The sequence below is a fragment of the Staurois parvus genome, unplaced genomic scaffold (assembly GCF_062004578.1).
Source record: "Staurois parvus isolate SC_StPar_1 unplaced genomic scaffold, SC_StPar_1.0 ptg000596l, whole genome shotgun sequence".
NCBI lineage: Eukaryota > Metazoa > Chordata > Amphibia > Anura > Ranidae > Staurois > Staurois parvus.
The window spans coordinates 971,228-991,994 of NW_028318392.1; the positions used below are offsets into that span (position 1 = coordinate 971,228).

General features: G+C 41.0%; 1 protein-coding gene across 1 annotated transcript in view; it reads right to left on the reverse strand.

The window, feature by feature from the left end:
* Positions 1-20,767, reverse strand: part of DMRT1 (doublesex and mab-3 related transcription factor 1) — a 131,470-nt gene that overhangs the window by 81,200 nt on the left and 29,503 nt on the right. Inside the window, exon 3 of the mRNA XM_089692569.1 lies at positions 15,341-15,615. Coding sequence (XP_089548695.1) covers positions 15,341-15,615 — 275 coding nt within the window. The remainder of the gene's footprint in view (positions 1-15,340; positions 15,616-20,767) is intronic.

Here is a 20,767-nt window from a genome sequence, read left to right on the forward strand (position 1 = left end):
CTGGCGAAAGTGATAAAATACTCACCACTTCTGGTTTCTTAGACCATAGAGATGATCGGGGACATTCCAGTCCTCAGTCATCTCTATGGTAAGCCAGCAGAACCGATAGAACACCTTCCATCGCCAGTGAAAGTGATCCAGCAGCTAATTAGCTTTTACATTACAGAGTATCACCGGCAGAAAAAAAAAAAGACACCAGAATGAGACCTGTAGCTGCAGGCATCATCCTGGTATAACCACTTCAACCTGAAGACATACAGGTACGTCGCACAAGCTGAAGTGGTTAATAAACATAGCTGAACATTTTTTGTGATCCTTTTACACAACTTTAGGGGGAGATGACTGGTTGTTTCTAATCATTTTGCATTAAAGCCCAACTTAACTTGATTTACAGCAGCTAACTACATTCTGGGTACATCAAAACAAAACATATTAAAGTCTTACAAGTAATTTTCTTTCTAAAGCAGCTACAGCCTAAGCAGAAAAGAATATCTCCCGCTAGCAGGTGCAGTGTGGGACCATTGCTCGCTGTGGAAAAACAGTGGCATCTTTGCAGACTTCCAACAAGCCCCCTACTGAGGCAAACCTAAAGATTTGCAATCAGTAAAGCTTACGCTAATTGGAGAACTCTGGCTCTGAAAAAGAGAAAGGGTTCCACTATTCAGTATATTGGCAGGGCACAGCCGATTTCACTCAAGAAAAGTTGGTTTAAAAAGGAAAAAAAATTGCAAGACATTGAACAATTTTTAGTTTTATCTAAGACACCTTTTAGATTACATTTGTCATATTTATTAAAGGATTCCTTATAGTGCCAGCATTTCTCCAAAAGCGAGAAAATACTTTTGTCAACAATCTTAAAACATATTCTGAAATGTTTTTATTGTGGGAGCAGGGGGCAGAAAGAGCGGGCATAGTCGGAAATGTTGAGTGCCTCTAACACTGCTTTGCTTGTATTAACCCCCGCAGCACCAGAAGATTATGGCTGTAGGGGTATGGAGCAGGGCAGAGGACTATATTGCACCCTTTCTCTTGTCACTGCTCTCTAGCAATCCCTAGACAGCAGCTGTGAAAACCCAGACTGAAAATCAGACTTTTCTGGATACAATCACATTATCCCAACTTTTAAGGCTGGCTTGAGCCACTAAGAGAAGCCCAAAGCAAAAAAAAAGAAAAAAAATATATAGCGATCGTAGGGCTAGCATGACTGGGGAAACAGGGGAATCAGGGAGATAGAAGGTCAGTTTAAAATCAGAGTACAAGTTAGGTACTTACATGATTGGTGAGTTCTCAGGGGAGGAGGGGCAGCAAGGGGTCTGAAAGGCAGGATCACAGACTTTTCATACATTTGGAGAACTGTTGAGGAAGAAAGTTCCCACCCTGGTATTGGATCAATTCTCTGTTGTCATAGTGGCATGACGGTTGGGGTCTTTGGAGGCAGTTAAAAATTTGCTGCGATTATCAGATTAGGGACCCATCTAAAGTTTGGAGTCCCCTGTGGTATACCAGGTAATGGGGGTTCACTGGAAAGTTTGAACAAAAAGATATCTGTGGAGAGTTAGGATTGTCCCCGAGCCGGTGTGGTGCGGCTGGGAACGGTGTAAGTATATACGCAGATACAAAGTGGATGTTTTGACACTTTGTACCTCCAAAGATCGGCAACCTTATGGTTATTGTTATTATTATTAATGTGGTTTCTGTTTTAAGGAATATTTGCTCTATTTGGTTATTTGTTAATAAATGGCCGATATGGCCAATTTTTACTCCAAAGTGGCGTTGAGTGGTAATTTTAGATAATTGGGGCAGAAGGGCTTGGAGGAGTATAGCGGTCACTATCAGGTTGGGGATGACATCTGTTGTGCCCTAGTCATGTTTTTCTATTAGTTGAGGTCAGCCATTATGGAAAAAAAAATTACAAAGTGAGAATGAAGGAATAAAAGAAGCTACAATGAAAGAAGTGACAATGAAAAGAGTAAAGTGTATTTTTCACCACTGCTATTTCAAGACCACTAGAGAGAAAGAGAAATAAAGAGCTCACAACATCCCCAACAACAGGTAGCAAACATATATCAATACATCCTTGTCAACTTACTCTAACTACTGTGTTGCCCAGAATATTTATTATGAATTTTATTAACATGTATTGTAACAGTGTATAAAGAGGATGCTGAGGGGCTTTCAGAAAACCACTGTAGCACCCACAAAAACGTGAAACACACTGTTCTTCAAACCAAAAGAAAAAAGGATAGATACAAAAGGTAAGATATATTTGGCAGCCATAGCTGTGTTGTAGTTATGGGAAAACTACATTCCCCATGAACTATGATGTGCTATACTTATATTATACAGAAGAATTGCTCCGAGAAGGTCAAGAATACAGTCACAAGTGTCATGTAAATTCAGCTCTTGTGGTTCTCATAGGCAGCCAGCTAAAAATCATTTTATCAACTCCCGAAGACAGGCAGCATTATACTGTTATATTTCTGACCATGGATTTGGAATAAACATTATCACAAATGGTTTGTCTTATAAATCCTTTGCAATACTGTGTTTTGGACAAGCGGCAGCAATAAATCATTTCTGGATTATCAATCTCATTTTAGTGAGAATACATAACATATTTGTCTTTTTGACGTTAAGGAGCAGTAACTTCATCTTTTTTCAAAGAAAGGAAAGCAGGAGGAAGAAGAATACTAAAGAAGGCAGCTTGGAAATCTTGTGAAAGTGGAATGATATATTGAGTCAATAAAGGAAACTTTACAGAAGTAGATTTGTCTTTTAAATCACACGCCCCCAAAGCAGGGGCGGACAGACCATTTGGAAACTCAGGCACTGCCCGAGGGCCCAGGGTCAGTAGGGGGCCCCATGAGATGCCCCTGGTACCTTTTTCATAGGCTTTTTTGAGTTTGGGCAAGGACACAGGGGACCCATGATACCCTATTGCTCAGGGGCCCCATGAGTTGTCAGTCCGCCCCTGCCCCAAAGTATAATATTCGGGTCCAGCTTGGAGAGCTTGCAGCATCAACTGTGCAGCTCCCCATGGGCCACACAGATAAGTAAGACATTAAAGTTTTACTAAACCTATGACCCTGCATTCACCATATCTGGTCTCCCACAGTACACATAACATGGAAATGCAATTATTTTAGGAAATATAAACTGCTAAATGCCTTTTCTCATCAGTAGTATATAGCAGTCTTGCGACTTCTAACAGTGTCCAGCTGAGCATTGGTTAAAGCTTGTATTAGGAGTTTTCATTCTGATGACTGTCCTATGAGGCTGCATAACCCCTGACCCTCTGTCTGGATAGTGCTGATTGACCCTGGGCCGATGACATGCACCCTCCCAAAGAAAAAAACACGAAAAAAAACTCCCTAGCCATACACACTAAACTGAGCATGTGCAGTGGGACTTCTAGAGCTCTGTATGATCAGCAGACGAATTGGGGACAGTAGAAGAACAGGAGGAACAGAGAAGACAAGATCAAACAACCTTTTTACACAATGGAGAGGATTAACCCCTTAGGTTCCACAGTGAGTATAACTGCTTTACTACATATACAGACTGATTTCGCTGTTGTGGGTTTAGTAACACTTTCAAGTGTTACTAAACCCAGGACCCTGCACTCACTATATCCGGTCTCCCAAAGCACATAGAACATGGAAATGCAATTATTTTAGTAAATATAAACTGCTATATACCTTTTCTTATCAGAAGTACATAGCAGTCTTGTGACTTCTATCGGTGTCAGGCTGAGCACTGGTTAATCTTGAAAGAGGAGTTTTCATTCTCCTCCGACTGTCCTATGAGGCTGCATGACCCCTGACCCTCTGTCTGGACAGTGCTGATTGGCCCTGTGCCGATCACATGCACCCTCTACCCCCCCCCCCCAAAAAAAAAAAAATTCTACCTATACACACCAAACTGAGCATATGCAGAGTGTCTCCTAGTGCTCTGTACTATCTGCAGATGGATTGGGGACTGTGGAAGAAAGGGAGAATCAGAGAAGACAGTATGAAAAAGATTTTTTTACATATTGTGGTGGATTAACCCTTTAAGTTCCAAAGTGAGAATAACAAGCATGCTTTACTGCAAATACAGACTGATTTTACTGTTGCGGGTTTAGTAACACTTTAAGGGTATAGGGAGTCATTAACAATAGGACTTTTGCACTCACCATAAATCCTTTTCTTTGAGTCCACTGTGGGACATAGGAAGTCTTTCACCTTCCGGTTATACCTGGACTGGACCCTGGCAAACAAAAAAAATTTGTAGATAGGTCCAGTCCAGAATAACACCTTCCACTATCAGCATGGCTCAGGTTTGTAGCAAAGCAGTACCAAGGGCATGATCACAAACAGGTTGGTACCTGTGTCCCTCAATGGCCTCCAAGAAAAGAATTTGACAGTAAGTACAAAAAACATATTTTTTCTTGTCTATTGAGGTACACAGGAAGTCTTTAGGATGTCCAAAAGCAGTCCAACTGGGAAATGAAGAGCACAGCTAAAATAAAAAATGTGAACAGGCCCAAAATAAAACAACAAAGAATTGGGGGCTGCCTGCATCTCACAGTCACCTGAAGGACCATATGCCTGGCAGAACTTTGAGAATGTATAAACAGTGGACCAGGTGGCAGCTTTGCAAATCTGAGAAACAGCTGTTTGATGCCTAAAAGCCCAAGAATCACTCACAGATCCAGTAGAGTGAACCTTGATAGGCAAGAGTAAATACAATCCTTGAGACCTTAAACTTGCAGGATGGTTTATCTGAGCTACTCTGAGATTTTGGAACCAGTAGTCAGAGCACCATTATGGGGTCCATCTGAGTTTACAGAAAGGGAATCAGTCTTCCTAAAGAAAGCAGTGGCTCGAAGATAAGACTCTCACAGCTCAAGCCACCTCAAGACAATGGAAAAAATTTTCCTTTTTGGTGACTTTTAGTCAAAAAGAAGGATAGGAAAACAACTTCCTGGTTGAGGTTAAAGGCATAAACTATCTTTGGCAAGAAGTAGGTCCAGGGCCTCAGCACCACCTTGTCCCTATGCAAAAACAAAAATGACACTCACAGAGTGTGATGCTATAAGGAATATCACCTTGTGGGTAAGAGTAGAAAGAGGAATGTCTCTCTAATGGGTTCAAATGGTGGTTTCTGAAACACAGATTACCAGATTCAGATCCTATGGAGTCAAAGGGGAACAAACAGGTGGAGCCACTTGGGAAGATCCCTGCACAAAGGTCTTAATCAAGGAGTGAGAGGACAACAATTTCTGGAAAAGAACAGAAAGGACAGAAATCTGGCCTTTTAATGTTAAGAGCAGGCCCAGCTATAGGAAGGAAAGGATCTGTCCCACAGAAATACTTCTAAGCTGGAAGCCCTGAGACTCCCACTAAGTGAAATATGCCTTCCACGTCAAATGATAGACCTGGTGGAAAGCAACTTTCCTAGCTTTCAGAATCCTTAAAATCACTGATGCAGAGATGCCCCTTCTCTCAAAACCTGAGCTTCAACAGCTATGTTAGTAAAGCCAGCAACCATGAATCAGGATGGTAAATCAGTCCTTGAGACAAAGTATCCCGACAATGTGGAAGAACATACAAAGCATTTGACAGGAGTCTTACCAGGTCGGCATAACACATTCGCTTGGGCCAGTCCAGATCACCATAAGTTTCAAGGGAGGAAGGGCATAGATCAGGACGTACTTATTCCATAGAGACATCAGAACATCCACTGCTTTAGGTACAGCACATTTGTACATGGAAACAAACCTATCCATTTTGTTTTTGAACATGACACTAGGAGATTCACATTTGTTGTCCCCCACCTGTGACAGGTCCTAAAACATCTCCAGGTATAGGGACCACTCCCCCTGGGTCCAGGTGCTGTTGGCTGAGGAAGTCTGCCTACCAGTTGTCTATGATTGAGATGTAAACAGCAGACAAGGTAGGAACATGTAGTTCTGCTCAGGACAGGATCCAATCTACCTCTTGCCAGGGTGAGAATTCTAGTTCCTCCTTGATGGTTGATATATGCTACCACCATGGTGTTGTCCGACTGAATGCAGAGAGTCCAGTGCTGTAGACTCGCCAAATCACTCAAAGTTCCAGGGTGTCGACTGAGAGATGAAACTCCTCCCATGATCAAGTCCTCTGCACTGATATGGTGCGCAGAACTCCTTTTTGGCCTGACTTGTCCCATGATGAAATACTCTTGAATTCTAGAAGTATGGAGTGACACTGGACAAATTGAACTGCCTTGAAGGCCCAAGACTGTTATGCAAAAGAGGAAAGCCAGGTGAATTCTGGGCTGGAGAGCAGTCTCACATCTGAGATTGACAGTCTGATATTTATCCTGTGGAAGAAACTCTTTAATCTGAGCTGTGTCCAGGACTAGTCCCAGGTACTTAAATGGATGAATCAATTCCAGGGTAAATTTGTGAGGGTTCATGACCCATTCAAACTGTAATGTCTGGATAGTGAAAGTCTGACAGAGCATGACTGTTGCATCAAAAGGAAGTTGTCTATGTATTCAACAATGGGGGTGGCAGTGCTGTAGAGCGAATACTGGGGCCGAAAGAGTGGACTACAAACTCGTGTTGTAGAGGTCCTACAGCAAAACAAAGGAAATGCTGAAGCACTGGAAAAATGGATAGTATGTAGATACACTACTCTGATGTCCACAGAAGCCAGTAGGTCTCCCTGGTGATGGACGGTGATGACAGACATGTGGGATTTGTGAACATAAATTAATAAATTAAAACTGTTGAGATCCAAGATGAAGTGGATGACCCCTTTGGATTTGGAAATAGTGAAAAGATTGGAATAAAATCCTTGAAACCATTCTTCCATGGGAACTGGAGAAATTACCTTGGTTTGGGATATCCAAAATGGCTCGATGGAGAGCTGCAAATCTATGCAATGGCACAGGAAATTCCAAGGAGCAGGGAGCGAAACTCCAGTTTGTAGGCCAGGCAGCACAGTGGCTAAATGGTTAGCACTTCCGCCTGGCAGTACTAGGGTCATTGGTTCGAATCCCAGCCACGGCACCACCTTCCTGGAGTTTGCATGTTCTCACTGTGCCTGCGTGGGTTTCCACCAGGTACTCCAGTTTCCTCCCACACTCCAAAGACATGCTGGTAGGTTAATTGGATCCTGTCTAAATTGGCACTAATATGTGTATGTATGAATGTAAGTTAGGGACCTGAGATTGTACACCCCTTGAGGATTAGGGACTGATGTGAATGTACAATATATATATATGTAAAGTGCTGCGTAAATTGACGGCGCTATATAAGTACCTGAAATAAATAGCCCTGGTATACCCTATAACCAGGTGTCTAACATGTAAGCTGTCTAAGTGTCCTCCAAGTTTTTCATGCTGAGGAAGGTTTGTCTAAGGATTTGGTACACTTTGAGCCACAGACATTGGGGGTGGATTTGGAGCCAAGCTTGAGACGTCTTGACTTGGAGAGCGTAGGAGTGTAGAGAAAAAAGTACATTTCCTAATGGAAAAAGCCTAATGAACTGAGTTATCAAAAGTTATCACCCTCTTTATCTAATCAGAATGATGGTGTCAAGAGTAGATCTTAAGAGACGTTGTCCCTTGAAGAACATGCATATGAGGTGCTTCTTAGATGCGGTACTGACAGGAGATCCTTGCAAGAGATAAGCCTGGAAGCCTCCAGTAGACCAGCACAATGAAATTGAAAGATATAACCATTTGCTCCATGCAATCAAGGTATCAGCTGTAGCATCGGAAAATTCTCTTTAAGAGCGGATTCACACATGCGGTGCGGATTAAAATTTAGGTTTCACAGCTAGTTGATACAGTAGTTCACCGGTTCATATCACGTTTACATTAGGTTCAGGACAGGATTAGCTCTTAGGATTAACTTGTTCATACACATGCAGTTTAGAAACGGTTCCCATAGAAGTCAATAGCCTGTAATCCGCACCTGAACCTGACGGCACTGCTCAGAAATTGTACATGACTGTTTTTCAAACCGCACTGAATCTGCACCGTCAGTGCCCTGGACATATGTGAACAGGCACCATAGGAAGCAATGTTTTTTCATGCGGATTGGATGCGGTTCAACCGCATATATGCAAAATGGCACTTGAAGTATTTTGATCAGTCAGTCATGGCTTTTTACAATAAGCTCTAGAGTTCTGGAGAGGGTTTCCAACTGTTTATTGGTTGGCTACGTAAAGACAGGTACACTCTTGGTAGGGTAGTTGTTTTGCTAAGCTGGGATCCTGCCAAATCGACAGCGGGGGTAGAACCTTTTTTGTATAAAATATTCCCAAAAAGGGTACATGGCTAATGAGTGGGGATTGCAAACAGCTTATCAGGGTGTTTCTGATCTCTTTTGAAAAAATATCAAAACAGTGGGTGCAACTGGTGCAATCAGATACAGAATCTGGGGCTTGAGGCCACTGCAATCAGAGTCAGCAAAAACTGGATGATCTGGGCCAAATAGTCTTGCATGACTGTGGTTAAAAATTTCGGCCAGAAGAGCAGAGAAACTGGCCACAACTAACAGAGCTAAGAAGGACTCCAATGACAGAATACTCTAGGAGCGGAGGGCAACAGGATTCCATGCTGCAGACACTGTTGGCATAATCAGCAATCCTAGAGCCATTAGTTGGCTGTGACCGGAGGTCACCCATTACAGCAAAACTGCTCCTTGACCCATGTCTAAAATCATACATACTAAAATCATGGTGGTAAAACAACACTTCGGCTCAGGGTAAGAGGCAATGCCTCAGGTACTCACGAGATCAAGACAGCCATCGCAGGACAGGGTCAGACAGCCGGAGGAACACACTGAAGTTCAAAGATGCACATGATTCTTTGCAGGAGCAGCATTATTTGATGCTGTATGACAGGAATGAGAGTATGCATGTGCATTACTACACCCAGCAGATGTTGTCAATCTCTGTCCCAGTGTTAACTCTTTCCACAGCAGAACTGTGGGAAATGGGGCATTTTAAAGGTAGCTCCCAGTGCTAAGCTCAACCCACTTTCTTGCAAAGAGACAGCGCATGCTCTGAGGCAATGCCAGCAACTCTGGACCTGGAAAATGTTTGGTGGCTAACGAATTGCCAAAATTAAGTCTAGTATTTTGTGCGCAACCGAGTGCCACAAAGTCACTTCCTGCAACATTCAGTCCAGTGGGGTCCACACTCAGCACTCCAGAAGCCAGGCTGAGGATGGATGTGCTGGAAGACTGAAATGGAAAAGACAAGTTCCAGCAGTCAACTGAACATGAAAATTCCTGAAGCATAAGAAAAAAGGTGCAAGCACAAAGAGGCGAGTCTTCCACACAGTGGAACTAAGGAGAAGAGCTCCAACCTCCTAGGACACTAGCAGAAAAGTGTGACATGCTGGTAGTAGGAGAGTTTAAGCTGTGCTGGTCTACAGTTTTTTTCTAGTGTCCCCAACTCAGTATAATAAAAATAATTGTATGAAAGTATAATTACCCTTTAACATAAGACCATTTAATAGTAACAGTTAAAATTCTAAACTAACAGCTGCACCAAACAGCACACACTCCTTGCTTTAAATTAAATATTAACCACCTCCCACCCAGTCAATGTACAATGTCCAGCCAGGTGGGAGGTTGCCTGTTCTGAGTGGACGTACCCATGACTGTGTGCAGCCCAGAGATGTGAAACAGCGCGATTCTGTGATGGCTGTAATCCAAATGCAGTTTTCCCAATGCACACGTTCCTGCAAATGGCTGCTCAGTAGTGCTGGGTTCTGCAGTGACAACGGACTGGAACCGCTGACAATATGGGTTCTCTGACTGGCCCTTCCAATCATGTGATGGCTGTGTCCCATCAAAATATGTCAACATCTGTCACAATGTACCAGTGCACAAAAATATCTGTCACAGTGTACCAGTGCACATAAACATCTGCCACAGTGTACCAGTGCAAAAAAACATCTTTCAGTGTACCAGTACACAAAAACATGTCAAAGTATACCAGCGCACAAAAAACATCTATCATGGTGTACCAGTGTCCCATCAACATCTGCAATAGTGTCCCATTGCAACATCAACATCTGTCACAGTGTACAAGTGCACAAAAACCACCAACATCTGTCACAGTGTACCAGTGGTGGTGTGATCAGATGCTTTCAGGGCAGAGGAGACATCTGAGGTCTAATAAACCCCAGATCTCTCCATAAAGAGTACCTGTCACTGCCTTTTACTGTCACAAGTGATGTTTACATTCCTTGTGGCAGCAATAAAAGTGCTAAAAAAAATAAAGAAACGGTGCATAAATAAAAACGATTTAAAGCGCCCCCGTCCCCTTGAAAAGACTATTTTTAAATGCTGTAGTTTGACACCATTCCAGAAGCATGCACAATTTTGAAGAGTGACATGTTTGTATCTATTTACTCGGTGCAACACCATATTTTATATTTTACAAAAAAATTAGTATTATATTGTGGTTCTGTGCATTAAAATATATTTTTTCCCCAAAAAATGCATTTGGAAAGCCGCAGCACAAATACCGTGTGATATAAAAAATGCAAAATCCACCATTTTATTCTCTAGGGCATCTGCTAAAAATACATACAGTTGCAAGAAAAAGTATGTGAACCCCTTGGGATTACGTGGGGTTTTGCATGAAATGGGCATAAAATGTGCTCTGAACGTCATCTAAGTCACAACAATAGAAGAACACAGTCTGCTGAACATAATACTACACAAACATTAGATGTTGCCATGGTTTAATTGCACATAACATGTAAACATTCACAGTGTAAGGAGGAAAAAGTATGTGAGGCCCTAGCTTAATGACGTCTCCCAGAGCTAATTGGAGCCAGGAGTGAGCCAACCTTGACTCCAATCAGTGTGATGATATTGGATGTGTTGCTGACAGCTGTCCTGCCCTTAAAAAACACACACCTGTTTTGGGTTTACTGATTTCAAGAAGCACTGTCTGATGTGAACCATGCCTCGCAGAAAAGAGCTCTCAGAAGACCTACGATCAAGAATTGTTGACTTGCATGACGCTGGAAAGGGTTACAAAAGTATCTCCAAAAGCCTTGATGTTCATGTGTCCACGGTAAGACAGACTGTCTACAAATGGAGAAAGTTTAGCACTGTTGCTACTCTCCCTAGGCGTGGTTGTCCTGTAAAAATGACTGCAAGAGCACAGCGCAGAATGCTGCATGAGGTAAAGAAGAATCCCAGAGTTTCAGCTAAAGACCTACAGAAATCTCTGGCACATGCTAACATTTTTGTTGACACATCTACAATAAGGAAAACATTAAACAAGAATGGAGTACATGGGAGGACACCACGGAGGAAGCCATTGCTGTCCAAAAAGTATATTGCAGCACGTTTGAAGTTTGCAGAAGAGCACCTGGATGTTCCACAGCACTACTGGCAAAATATACTGTGGACAGATGAAACCAAGATTGAGTTGTTTGGGAAGAACACACAACACTATGTGTGGAGAAAAAAGGCACAGCACACCAACATCAAAGCCTCATCCCCACTGTAAAACATGGCGGAGGGAGCATCATGGTTTGGGGCTGCTTTGCTGCCTCAGGGCCTGGACGGATTGTGTCATTGATGGGAAAATGAATTCCAGAGTTTATCAAGACATTTTGCAGGAAAACGTACGACCATCTGTCCGCCAACTGAAGCTCCGCAGAGGATGGGTGATGCAACAGGACAATGACCCAAAGCATACAAGTAATTCAACAAAACAATGGCTGCAACAGCACAGAATACGCCTTCTGGAGTGGCCCAGTCAGAGTCCTGACCTCAACCCGATTGAAATGCTGTGGCATGACCTTAAGAGAGCGATTCACACCAGACATCCCAAGAATATTGCTACACTGAAACAGTTTTGTGAAGAGGAGTGGTCCAAAATGACTCCAGATCGTTGTGCAGGTCTGATCTGCAACTACAGGAAACGTTTGGTTGAGGTTATTGCTGCCAAAGGAGGGTCAACCAGTTATTAAGTCCAAAGGTTCACATACTTTTTCCTCCCTGCACTGTGAATGTTTACATGTTATGTGCAATTAAACCATGGCAACATCTAATGTTTTTGTAGTATTATGTTCAGCAGACTGTGTTCTTCTATTGTTGTGACTTAGATGACGTTCAGAGCACATTTTATGCCCAATTCATGCAAAACTCCACGTAATCCCAAAGGGTTCACATACTTTTTCTTGCAACTGTAAAATATTTGGGGGTTTTAAGTATTTTTTTAAGCAAAAATACTGATTTTTACTTGTAAACAAAAAGTGTCAGAAGAAGGCCTAGTCTTAAAGTGGATAATGCCTGAAGATGCGTCTTGGATGTTGGGCCTCTCTAAGTGGCTAAGCTGTGAAAAACACATGTGGTATCACCATACTCAGGAGGAGTAAATGAATGTGTTTTGGGTGTAATTTCAAATATGCCGATGCTGTGTGTAAAAAATAACTTGTATATTTGACGTTTTTGTGGGAAAAAAAAAATTTACTTTCTTCATTTTACAAAGAATTGTAGGAAACAATTACAACTTCAAAACAAACTTACCATGCCTCTTACTAAATACCTTGGAATGTCTATTTTCCAAAAAGGGGTCATTTGGGGGGTATTTTTACTGTCCTGGCTTATTAGGGCCTGAGGCAGTCAGTACATCAGGATTGTTAAATTTATTAATGATTGGTACCATAGCTTGTAGACTCTATAACTTTCACACAGAACAAATAATGTTCACTGATTTGGGTTATTTTTACCAAATAAATGTAGCAGTATACATTTTGGTCAGTTTATGAAGAAAAAGTATTTATTTGCAACTTTTATAACAGAAACTAAGAAAAACGCAATTTTTTTCCCCCCTTTATAGTGCAAAAAAATGTTAAAAATCCAGTGGTGATTAAATACCACCAAAAGAAAGCTCTACTTGTGTGAAAAAAATGATAAAAATGTCATATGGGTACAGTGTTGCATGACTGACTAATTGTCATTCAAAGTGTGAGAGCGCTGAAAGCTGGAAATTGGCCTGGGCAGGAAGGGGGCAAAAGTGTCCAGTATTGAGATGGTTAAAAATTTGGTTATTTAATAAAAAAAAAACACCATACTTCCCTGCTCTGCATAATGGTTTTGCCCAGAGCAGCACCGATCTTCTCTTCAGGTCCCCCGTCGTGGCTCCTGGCTCCACCACCTTGACCAAGCAGCTTGCTATGGGAACACTGGTATGAGCTCACTTCCGAGACCTGCTCTATGCATCCATAAGCCCCCGTTCTCTCCTCATTGGTTCACTGGCTGTGATTGACAGCAGTCTCAGCCAATGAGAAAAGAGAGCCAGGACAGCTGAAGCTCTCGTGCACATCGCTGGATAGAGAGGGGACTCAGGTGCGTATTGGGGGGTCTGTGGGGGAAACAGCACACAGATGTGTTTTTTTTACCTTCATGCATAGAATGCATGAAGGTAAAAACCTTCAGCCTTTACAACCACTTTGAGGTATCTTGTTTTTCTGTTAAGTCAGAATCTGCATAGCAAAAACCCATATGGCAATGCCAGGGCCTGCAGATTAATAATGGGCAAATCCACTTGGGTTTCATTTGCGAGCATGTTTGGCAAATGAGGTCAGAAACTGAAAGACTGAAACTTTATTGTGAACCCAATGAAGTTAATGTGAAGCCAATCCTGAAAAACAATTCTCTCCATTTTCAAAGCTAATAGGCAAGGGATTTTCAATCAAGGACCATGTCTTGCCAACCTCAGCTGCAGTCGCAATCTTGCCCATTCCATGTACAATGTAGGGTCAACAGCCTACCCACAGTCTAGCACTTCGGAGAGGAGAGAACATCATTGGAGTCTGCTGGAATCTGGAGTCAGGTTAGTAATGCAGCCTTCCTACCCCCTAGGATTAATGAACATTAACACTTGCAGTGAAATGAGACTTTACCATGAGACATTACAAATGCACAATTCCTGTAAACAACATACTTAGGCGATAGGGAAAACCTGTTCATGAAGTGGTGCACCTGCACAATGTACTACAGGTGGCAATTATAAAGAAAAAAAAAATATTGAAATTGCTGCTAAATGACATTTCCTCACTGCTTTCTTACATTTGTATAAAAAGATTCCCCTAAAAATGTATACCAGAACCTTTTACTTATAGAGGCTCTGGTATGAATTTTAAGAAGGTACACCACACAAAAAAAAACAAGAAAAAAAAAGTGGGTTCCCAAAATCCATTTCAGACCCTTATCTGAACATGCAGTCTCGTTGACCAGGAAATAGATGGAAACAAGCATTCAGGAGGGTATTATACCAGGAAGGCCGCTTCTGGCCATGCTACCTGTAATCATGATGTGTAAAGAGCCATCAATTTTACACAGCACTTTACATACATATATTGTACATTCACATCAGTCCCTAACCCTCAAGGAGCGGACAATCTAAGGTCCCTAAACTTACATTCATACATAATACACATACTAAGGCCAATTTAGACAGGAGCCAATTAACCTACAAGCATGTCTTTGGGGTGTGGGAGGAGACTGGAGTACCCGGAGGAAACCCACACAGGCACAGGGAGAACATGCAAACTCCAGGCAGGTGGTGCCGTGGTTGGGATTCAAACCAACAACCCTAGTACTGCCAGGCAGAAGTGCTAACCATTTAGCCACTGTGCTGCCACCGCACACAATAACGTGAATCCAGCCTTTGCCTTTAACCAGACTTCTGCTTATTAAAATTTTTTTGCACGGGTCACCCATTAAAATCAACACAAGACCTCCATCTTTATTGTTCATATTTTTATACAGTATCATTGTTTGTTATGGTGCACCATAACAACCAATGGCTGTGTGGTCGCTGGCATCCTAGCAACCATTACATTATCAGTTGCTAGGATGCAGGTAGTCGGCCTCTAACATCCTAGCAACCAACAAATGGACCCCCCTTCAAAACGAGTCAGCGTCACTCTGAGAATCTCCCCTTCTGATGGGCACGTGTCTCCTTATCGTGTGGTTCAATTTTGGACTTTACATGCTTGTTTTACTACTATGTTTGGGAGTATATCTCCTAAATGAATAAATCCATTTACTGAGGTAATGCGCAAGGTTGGTGCGCTCTGTCTTTTGTTCTTCACTACAGAGCCAGCGGTTAGTAGGCACCTCCATGACTTCACCCACCTGAACTCACTGCTGTATTTCTTGTTAGGTGAGTACTGGAGACTTTTTCTTTTGTCTCCTAATATTAAGAACAGAATTGAGGCTCCCAAAAACCAAGGTCCACCTCATTCCTTCTATGTACTTTAAATGTTTAAAATTACTGACAGGTATACTTCAAAGGACAATACATTCTAATTTCTTTACCTGCCATTGGTTTCCTGCTTGTCCTGGGACATAAGCAGCCGAGAAATTTCTTATGCCATTCTTCAATGAGGATCCAACTATGTCACTGGCACCAGCTGGTTCACCACTCATGGCCATTTGGTAAGAAGAATAATTGTAGAGGTTGTTGTAATACGGATACAGCGACGGTTGGTACAAGTTGCTGTAATAAGCTGGGTCAACCATAAAGTCAGATGTGCTCTCCATGTGCCCCCTGCTGGGGATAGATGGGATATCCTGAACGTGCATTTTGCTCTCTGCAGAAAAAAAACATATCATAATAGTTAATAAGGGTTTTAAGGTTACATTCACATGGACATAACACAGCTGTTAAAAAATGTACTGATCATTAGGGCAATCAACAAAAGTAAATGCTTAAATGAGCAGTAAAGAGATCCATTTTAAGGCTTTTTTTTTCAATTTTGTGTTGCAGTTCTGAAAGAAGTGCATGTTTGTGAATAGGTGAAAGTCTCCACTGAAAACAATGCAGCTGTAAATGAGTTACATATCCTTGCTTGGTATTATTTCCACTTTTTTTTTAAACACTTCAAATGCGCTGCACTGTATAAAATAATAATGACAAAGCGGTAACACAAAGCAAAACTATCTGCATTTATCTTATGTGGACATCCTTTGTCCTGCTTGTTTTTAAATGCTTTGTTTTCCAGAAAAATATACTGTCTTGGTACACCAACTTATACTTGGTCTTAACCGCTTGCCTGCTGCCCTATAGTATAAGTACTGCTACAGGGCGGCAGAGCTACACAAAATCACATATATATACATGATTTGCATTTCCAGGTAAGGGACGCGCGCACACCACCCTACATGTGCCGCTATTGGCGGCTATGGATGTCAATCACCGGGATTCCCCTCCGGCACCCAGAGATTGCCTAGTAAACTTGACAGGGTAGGGATCTGTGTGTAAAACAACACAGGTCTCTCCCCTGCCAGCAATGACATGCTGCTGTGTACACAATTAACCCTTTAATCGCCCCAGATGTAACCCCTTTCTGCCCAGTGTCATTAGTACAGTGTCAGTGCTTTTTATTAGCACTGAACACTGTATTAGTGTCACTGGGGATGTCCGTAGTAGTTAGTCAGTTCCCATCCAGTGTCAGAATGCCCACCGCAGTCCCAATATTAGTCGCTGATCGCGTTACCATTACTAGAATAAAAAAAATGTAAATAAAAATTCCAGTATATATATTTGTACACGCTATAACTTTCACGTAATTAATTTACATGTAGTGGGATTTTTTTTTAGCAAAGACATGTAGCAGAATACATTTTGGCATAAATTTATGAAGAAATTTGATTTTTAAAATGGTTTTATTGGACATGTTTAATAGCAAAAAGTCAAAAATATTGTTTGTTTTTTTTCAAAATTGTTGGTCTTTTTTTGTTTATAGCGCAAAAAATAAACGCAGAGGTGATCAAATACCACCGAAAGAAAGCTCTATATGTGGGAAAAGAAGGATGTAAATTTTGTTTATGTACAGCATTGCATATCGCAAAAAATGGCCTGGTCAGGAAAAAGGGTAAATCCTCTGGAGGGCAAGTGGTTAATTACTTCCAGTTTCACTATCTACAAACTAGAGGTAACTATATTTGAACTTGATGCATTACTAGCACTACGTTATAAAAGTGACATTTTTAAGAACTACCTAAATCTGCAGCAGGTATTGGTAAAGCCACTGAAAAGAATGGCAGAGAATTTTTTTTTATCCAACACAGGCCATTTTAAAGGGACATAGTGCCAGAAAATGTGGCCTTAGGAATTTGACTGAAGTCCTGTTAGGGTCCAATACTAATATATATATATATATATATATATATATATATATATATATATATATATATATATATATATATAAAACTTTCTAACTATGATGCAACTCCAACTAGGTTCCTCAGCAACTTCTATGTACATTACTGTTCTGAATAATAGGCAACAGTGGGTAACCACAGAATTCCTTACAGCAAACAAATATTAATATTTTTTAAGTTTCTGTTTTCAATTGTCTATTACAAATTTACAAATTGATACAAGGTAGGATACAGGACTTGAAATCAATATTGAAAAGAAACCGATAAAATAAAGTTGAGATGTTGTCTAGCAAGCAAATGATAAATAGAGAAGTCCTATGGAAATTAAAACTAGTGAGCCCTCTAGTGGAAATATAAAGAAGGACATGAAAATCCTTTTAAACACTGGCTCCTGCAACAATTCAAAATGTCAAATCTATGCTTGCATGTTTCAGGAGATAACCACTGTTATTTGCACTATATAAGGAGTTACAAAAATAAAACACATACTTTCAAAATATATCTAAATCAATTCACTACACACACGTTGGCATAAATATAACATTCATCTCTTGTCTCCTCCAGGACTTCTCCAGAGCTTCCCCCATCCTCTGGAACTCTCTACCCCAATTTCTCAGACTATCACTGTACTTTTGGTAAGCACAGGTACTTTTGAAAGTACAATCACCTACTCTGCTCACTTCTAGGTGATCTCTGAAAACCTATCTCTTCAGGGGAGCCTATCCTGCCCTCAGCTAATAATGGAATCTTCTACTCTTCCAACCAGTTCATCCCCCACAGTTACTACCTTTTGTACCACTAGCCCCTCCCTCCTAGATTGTACGCTCCAAGGAGCAGGGCCCTCCTAACCCTCTTGTATTGAACTGTATTGTTGCTGTATTGTCTCCCGTTATATTGTAAAGTGCTGAGCAAACTGTTGGCGCTATATAAATCCTGAATAATAATAATATGCTATTATACCCTACTCGGCTATCATAAACTTTAATGTATACGAAATAAAGAAAGTTTTACCATATAAAATACATCAAGAAAGGTCACTTAGCAATCAACATGAGATATCCACAAGGACGGTAAATGCGATTGAAAAACGCTTTAGGAGATTCATATAAAACATGAACAGATAGACAGGCAGTAACTAGCCTGAACACAATGTACCCGCGTATCACACTAGAACAATGCTCTACAGTGTAAACCTTGTATAAACAAAAGATAACTGCTTTCCTGCTTGTCCATCTCTAGACAGACAGGTATACAGTATGTACATTTGGAATGCAGCATTGTCCTTCTTTTATCTTTATTTGCTCAGAATTAGAAAACACATATTTAGGGGAGGTTACAGTATCTTATTATGAACAATTATTTTTAAGAAAGAGGCAAAGTCAAATTACTCACCAAAATTTCAGTTGTATTATATACAGAAGTGATAGTTGCCCACAACCACCAGCCCAGGGAGCTGCATGCGGCCATTTGGCACTTACTGTGTGGCCCTGTTTGGTGCATTTCCAGGTCGGAATTATTACAATTTTGACAGTAACGCACATGCATATTAGCGTGAAATTTTGACTATTGTGATAATCATGATGTAACATACTGTATGTATGTGGGTTGGTTTTGATGTGATGGATTGATGTATCAGCCTCAATGTTTTTAGGATGATTCTTTTCATTCTAGTCTTAATAAAAAAAGTATTTAACCACTTCCCGACCGGCCGTTGTATATAAAACGGCCAGACGGTGGCAGTGCAGGGTTGGGTGGCCGTTTATAAACGGCCTCCCCGCACCCTGCTTGTGCGCGCTCCCTGGGAGCGCGCAGCACCGCGATCCGGTTCCCGCTGTGTCCTCCGGACACAGTGAAACACCGATCGTCGGAGGGACCTCTGTACGAGGTCCCGATCATGTGATCACTGATTGGCCAATCAGTGATCACATGCAAAGTAGTAAGCAAGATGTCACTTGTGACATCATTGCTTACTACGTGTGAAATCTGTGAATGATCACAGAGGTCACATGGTACAAGGCTATTCACAACAGCCTTGTACCATGTGACAAGCTGTGACCAATCACAGCTCACTCAGTACTTCTCAATGAGTGCAAGAATGCAGACAGAAAGAGAAATTATTACTTTTACATCCTATATGGGTGTAAAAGCAATCCGTGTAAAAAAAAAAAAAAAAAAATCTTCATCACCCCCCACAAGTAGTACAGTGTCACCATGGTGTACTGCTAGGGTGACAGTATGTAAAAAATAAATAAAAATAAAAAATAATATTATAAAAAAATAAAAATGTAAAACAAAATGTTTAAAAATTATAATTTTTGGTTATAAACTAATTTGGATTTTTTTTTTTACTAAAAAGATAAACGGAATACATTTTGGCCAAGATTTATGATTTGCAAAATTTTATTAAAAAAACACTTTTTCAAAATTTTTGGACTTTTTCATTTACATAGCAAAAAAAAATAAAAATCCCAGCGGTGAATAAATTCCACCAAAATAAAGCTTTATCTGTCTCAAAAAAAATGGTAAAAAATTTATTTGGGTACAGTGTTGCATGACCGGGCAATTGTCATTCAAAGTGTGATAGCGCTGAAAGCTGAAAATTGCCCTGGACCGGAAGGGGGTAAAAGTGTCCGGACTGGAAGTGGAAGTCTGTGATTTTGGTGCCCTCAAAATCTCTATTCTGACTTTGTAATTTTTGGTTCAGATACACTTTAACAGTACACTTCGTTAGACTTGTGCGTACAGGCATTATAGGCTTAGAGCACCTACAGTTGTGTTCAAAATAATAGTAGTCAGACATCACTAACCTGATCAATCACTGTTTTTGGTGGAAATTATATTTCTACATGGCAAATAATTTACTAGCAGGTGTAGTAGAGTAATAGAAATCCAACAGACCCAACAGTCATGACATGCATGCTGCTGATTCTGTGTAATTGAATCACTAATTGAAAGGGCCATGTTCAAAATAATAGCAGTGTGGAGTTCTATTAGTGAGGTCATTCATTCTTTGAAAAATAGGTGGCAATTATTGCCCTTATTTAAGGAAGGAAGGCAGCAAATGTTGTACATGCTGGTTACAGTGCATTTCTCTCTGAAATTCTGAGGAAAATGGGTCGTTCCAGACATTGTTCAGAAGAACAGCGTACCTTGATTAAAAAGTTGATTGGAGAGGGGAAAACATATAAAGAAGTGCAGAAAATGATAGGCTGCTCAGCTACAATGATCGCAAATGCTTTAAAATGGCAACCAAAACCTGAAAGACGTGGAAGAAAGCAAAAAACTACCATTCTAATGGATAGAAGAATAGCCAAAATGGCAAGGACTCAGCCAACAATCAGCTCCAGGAAGATCAAAGAAGGTCTAAAGTTACCTGTGAGTACTGTTACAATTAGAAGACGCCTATGTGAAGCCAAGCTATCTGCAAGAAGCCCCCGCAAAGTCCCACTGTTGAAAAAAAGACATGTGCTGAAGAGGTTACAATTTGCCAAAGAGCACATTGACTGGCCTAAAGAGAAATGGCGCAACATTTTGTGGACTGATGAAAGTAAGATTGTTCTTTTTGGGTCTAGTGGCCGG